Source organism: Helobdella robusta, assembly GCF_000326865.2.
Source record: "Helobdella robusta unplaced genomic scaffold HELROscaffold_94, whole genome shotgun sequence".
NCBI classification, from domain to species: domain Eukaryota; kingdom Metazoa; phylum Annelida; class Clitellata; order Rhynchobdellida; family Glossiphoniidae; genus Helobdella; species Helobdella robusta.
The window spans coordinates 238,943-243,943 of NW_008705537.1; the positions used below are offsets into that span (position 1 = coordinate 238,943).

At 32.0% G+C, this 5,001-nt stretch overlaps 2 protein-coding genes across 2 annotated transcripts in view; one reads left to right on the plus strand and one right to left on the minus strand.

Annotated features, from left to right (window-relative positions):
* The window catches only part of HELRODRAFT_182865 (hypothetical protein), a gene marked incomplete at both ends in the record, with an annotated part of 5,614 nt that extends 5,397 nt beyond the window's left edge, over positions 1–217 (minus strand). Inside the window, one exon of the mRNA XM_009033590.1 lies at positions 22–217. Coding sequence (XP_009031838.1) covers positions 22–217 — 196 coding nt within the window. The remainder of the gene's footprint in view (positions 1–21) is intronic.
* A 2,504-nt stretch (positions 218–2,721) lies between these two features.
* HELRODRAFT_194692 (hypothetical protein) lies at positions 2,722–3,943 on the plus strand. Its single transcript, XM_009033591.1, has 3 exons — positions 2,722–3,006; positions 3,164–3,491; positions 3,614–3,943. Exons 1-3 carry the CDS (start codon positions 2,732–2,734, stop codon positions 3,845–3,847), a joined length of 837 nt encoding a protein of 278 aa, XP_009031839.1. The 5' UTR covers positions 2,722–2,731; the 3' UTR covers positions 3,848–3,943.
* The last annotated feature ends 1,058 nt before the right edge of the window (positions 3,944–5,001 follow it).

Consider the following 5,001-nt stretch of genomic DNA (forward strand, 5'->3'; position numbering starts at 1 on the left):
CATTTAACCATTGAGTGAGACCTACGTAGCAAACACTGCAGCAAAGATGTGGAGCCCAGGTTCTTTCTTGATCCGCCACCTTTACTCCAAAGTAATGGTAGTAGGCAATCTTTATTCTGTTTGACAAATTTTTTCGCTGATCACGAGGTGTAAATTGCCCACAAATATAACAAAAATTGTCTGGTTCATTCAAACAACTACGGTTAGATTTCTTCATTTTTATCACTGGATAAATTTAAAATTAATTTAGAATTGTATATTTATAATATAGTTCTGGAATAGTGTATTTATATAACAAAATTGAACAAAAAAAGAATAAAAAGAAGAGATGACTAATAAAATTTAAGGGAAACAAAATAGATTCAAAGAATAAAAGACAAAGATAATAAAATAGAACAAAGAAAAACATTTAGATATTTAAATTTGGTATGAAAAACTTGAAATTGAACATTAAATACAGCAAAATTTAAAAAAAATAAAAAAAACAAATAACTAAAAAACTGTATGTGCTACAAAAATTCTGATTACATATTTGAAATCAGCATCAAAAACTCTATATGGATAATATAATTTTGCTCAAGTAGCAGACACAAAGTTAAAATTTGTTGTCTAGCGTTATTTTCTGGCAATCAGTCAGCAGATGAAGTTTACAATTTTGAACGCCACTCACCTCTCAATGATTTATTACAAATAATTCATCTCTCGCTGATTCTGCAATTAATATTTGTTCCAATTTGCATTGTTTGTTATTTATTGCTACAATTATAATAATTGTTATTATTAGTATTACTAGTATTATCATTACTGTTGTTATTGTTTTTATTATTATTAAGTATTATTCTTTATCGTCTTGTGTTTTTATTTAACCAGTTTGTAAAGTAAACCAATGGAAGATTTTTGATGAATGAATGAAAAGATGAACGAACGAACGAATGAACAAATGAATGAACAAATGAATGAACAAATGAATGAACAAATGAATGAAAAAATGAATGAACAAACGAATGAACAAACGATTGAACGAACGAACGGACGAATGAACGAATGATTGATTACTTCGAATAGATAAATATATGAAGAACGAACAATCGAAGCAATGAACAAAAATAAATGAATTAATTAATGAAGAAAAGAAACTGAGGAGCAGATGAATGAAAGAACGAACAAATAAAAGACAGAGATATTAGCTTGCGAAATACACCGTAAATGCGTGCTTTGTATTACAAATGATGTATGTATCAATGCGTTGGCCGGCTCAAATGAAAATTGACCTCCTGAACATAAATACATACCTACGTACACACACACACACACACTCACACACACACTCACACACACACGCACACACACACACACACACACACACACACATACATACATACATACATACATACATACGTGATATGAGACGACATTCATTTATTACAAATGTTACTGAATTTATCGATGACAGTGTCACGTGATGAATTTGTTGTTGATGATGACGATGACGATAAGTAGTAGTAGTAGTAGTAGTTGTAGTAGTAGTAGCAGTAGTAGTAGTGGTAGTAGTAGTGGTAGTAGCAAAAGTAGTGGTAATAGTTGTTGTAGTGGTAGCAGTAGTAGTAGTATGAAAATAGATGAATGGATAGATGTGTTTCAGTTGTATTGTATTGTTGTGTTGAATGGAAGGTAATGGAGAATTAGTCAAAAAACTATAAATCACGATTATTAAAAATAATATTTGTAATTATGTGTTTGTGTGTGTGTGTGTGTGTGTGTGTGCATGTTGTGTGTGTGTGTGTGTGTGTGTGTGTGTGTGTGTGTGTGTGTGTGTGTGTGTTTGAAAATGGTTAATTTTGATTCTGACTAATAATGATGATGGTAATGAAAGTAATGCCATTATTGATGGTGACGATGATGACGACGATGATGACGACGATGATGGAGATGATGATGGAGATGATGATGGAGATGATGATGACGATGATGATGGAGATGATGATGACGATGAGGATGACGATGATGATGATGATGACGACGACTATGATGATGATGATGGCGATGATGACGATGTAGGTTGTGATAATGATGGTGGCAGTGACGGTAATGATTGTAACGTAATTAAGAATTGTTTGTGTCAATCGAAGAGCACTTAATTGTAGTCAATAATTACTCAGTTCCTTAACCGCCATTCTCATCGTCATCATCATCTCCATCACCATCATCATTTTTATCATCATCATCGTTATCGTCATCATCATCATCATCATAATCGTCTTCACCATCGTCACCAATAACATCATCATCATTATTCTTATCATCACCATCACCGTATCATCATCATCGTCTTCATCGTCGTTGTCTTCTTTATTATTTCTCCGCAATGACTCGGATTGTGGTGGTGAGTGAAATTTTCGAATTTGATGTTCTTTGGTGTTTTTAGATTTTTTTTTTTTGTTAAATTACTTTTTCTTTGGACATTGTTTTATCGCCGTGTAAACAAACATACCGTCATTTTAATTCTTATTTCGTAGTTTTGAAGTTCCTAATTGTCTTTTTTCCAAACGTTTGTCAGTTTTTTAGGGCTATTTGTCATTAATTGAGAATATTTAATTTAGTTTTTCGTAAATTCTATTGTGGTTTTTCCCCATTTCACTGAGATTGGATGGATTTTTAAATTGCTGTTCTTCCTCCTCATCATTTTTTACTTTACTTTACTTACCTTTACACAATAATTACCTAAAATTTAATGATTAAATTAATGCTGTGTTTTTGTGCTGTATGTCTTTTATCGTCGTTTGTAACCTCAGCCGAAAATGACACGAAAATTATGCCCAGTCCCAATCTGGGGGTAACGACGCCATCCCACACAACCCAGCAGACGACTTCCGGTTTTAAACTGGCCTTCACCAGTTATGCAGCTTCAACGTCAAGTTCATCGGCCAAATTTAGTAATAACTCGCGTGGGGCCGATGAAAACAGAGATGTGAAAAAATCAAGACAAAATATATCTCTACCTTGTTTGTGAGTGGATTATTAGTTTGTCCATCATATAATTTTGCTAGGATTATTTGTTATTACAATCTTATTTTTTTTGTTAGCATTATAATTTTATTTAGCTTAAAGCTTACACACCCACCCACACAATATTTCTTCTCTCTTCCTAACAATCCCCAACCAGAAATTGGTGCAGATTTTCTGATGTCAGCCTTGATGAGTGTTGGAACCAGTCATTAAAATATCACACCAATCAGTTAAAAATCTCAATCGCTAATTTTTATAGCGCTTTACTACACGTCAACAGATGGAAAGTTGCAAACGAAGATGACAGCAAAGACAGCAACAACAAAGAAATTATAGGCTTTGAAAGAGCAATAGTGGAGGAAATATTAAACGCATATCACTACATTCCTAACAACCCGGACGTTGACCAACTCATTCACGACGACGAGGAAGTGATAGTTAATGAGACGACGACGAAACACATATTCAATATTATTCTAGATGAGGTCAATTAATTTTATTTGTTCTATTTTATAATTATTATAATTAATAATTAGTAATATAATAAAATCATAACTAATAATAATTATACGTTAAATGTAATGATACAAATTTTACCATTTTACAGTACAACCAACGAAAACATCATTACGAAGAGGATGAAACGGGCAGAGAACCAATGACATTGCCCTCCCTTCCCTGTCCAATCACGTGCGAGTATTACCCCAAAATCTGGGTCACCTTGACCTTTGTGACGTCATTGTCTTTCATCTTGTTGACGACTATCGTGTTTGTTTACTTCTTTTATGATGTCTGGCTGCCTATGCGGAAGAGATTCAGACCAGTTTCTCTTATTGGCTGAATTAGATAATTTGTTGAATTCTGATTGGTAGTTGATTAAAATCTCGGCTTCTGATTGGCTCGCTGGGTTCGTTGATGTTTTACAAGTTGAAATGTGATTGGCTGACATACTTCAAATGGATGCTTTTCTTTAGTTGATTGGACGTTTTTACTTTGAATCTGTCAGTTTCTTATTGGCTACTGATGAGATTTATTTTTAAGTCAGTGTATTTGAATGGCTGATCACACTTCGTTGACATCCTCCAATTGGTCGATTCCATTTTATTTGTTTTTAGGTCGGATTTTTTGATTGGTTGCATTTGTTGACGACGACGACAATGATGATGAGGACGACGACGATGATGTTGTAAGTAACAATGTTGAAAGTGTGAGTGACAATTGTAAGAATAACAACAATAATGATAATAATAATATAATAATAATAATAATAATGTTTTACTTTTATTTCTAACCAGATTGTTGTTTATGGAATTATATATTATTAGGTGATTTTTTCCGTTGATTTGTTTCATTTAGATATTCATTCATTTATTGTTGTTGGATGGTTTGTTGGTTGATTGATTGATTGGTTGGTTGATTGACTGATTGATTGATTAGATGACTGATTGGTTGAATAAATGTATGAATAGACGATTGATTGATTGATTGGATGGCTGATTGATTGATTGATTGATTGAATAGACGATTAATTGATTGTTTGATTGATTGACTCTAGAACTAATTTATTAATTTGTTTTCTCTATCAGTAGTCATAGTCAGTATACATCGCCATTCTTTTAAGTCATTATTGTTTAATTTATCCGTTCGTTCATTAATTGATTGATTAAATAATTTAATCAATCAACCATTCATTCTTCCGTCAATCATTCATTCATTCATTCGTCAATCCATTCATTCATTCATTCATTCGTCAATCCATTCATTCATTCTCTTGTTCATTCGAAGGTATGTTTTTATTCATTCAATCTATCTTTATGTCTTTTTTCAGTTCATCTAATTTCTCATTCATTTTTTCTGTTCTAATTTTTATTAGATCTCTCACTCATTATACAACTTTATAACATTATTATTATTATTATATTATTTATATTATTATTATATTATTTATATTATTATTATTATGACGAATAAACTTTCAAAAACGCTTTTTATAAA

What these genes read in the sequence shown, in the direction of transcription:
- HELRODRAFT_194692 (XM_009033591.1), top strand. Translation starts at nt 2,732, where the DNA reads ATGATTAAATTAATGCTGTGTTTTTGTGCTGTATGTCTTTTATCGTCG. An exon ending in AATATATCTCTACCTTGTTT is followed by an intron (nt 3,007 to 3,163) that starts GTGAGTGGATTA and finishes ATCCCCAACCAG; the next exon opens with AAATTGGTGCAGATTTTCTG. An exon ending in TCAATATTATTCTAGATGAG is followed by an intron (nt 3,492 to 3,613) that starts GTCAATTAATTT and finishes ACCATTTTACAG; the next exon opens with TACAACCAACGAAAACATCA.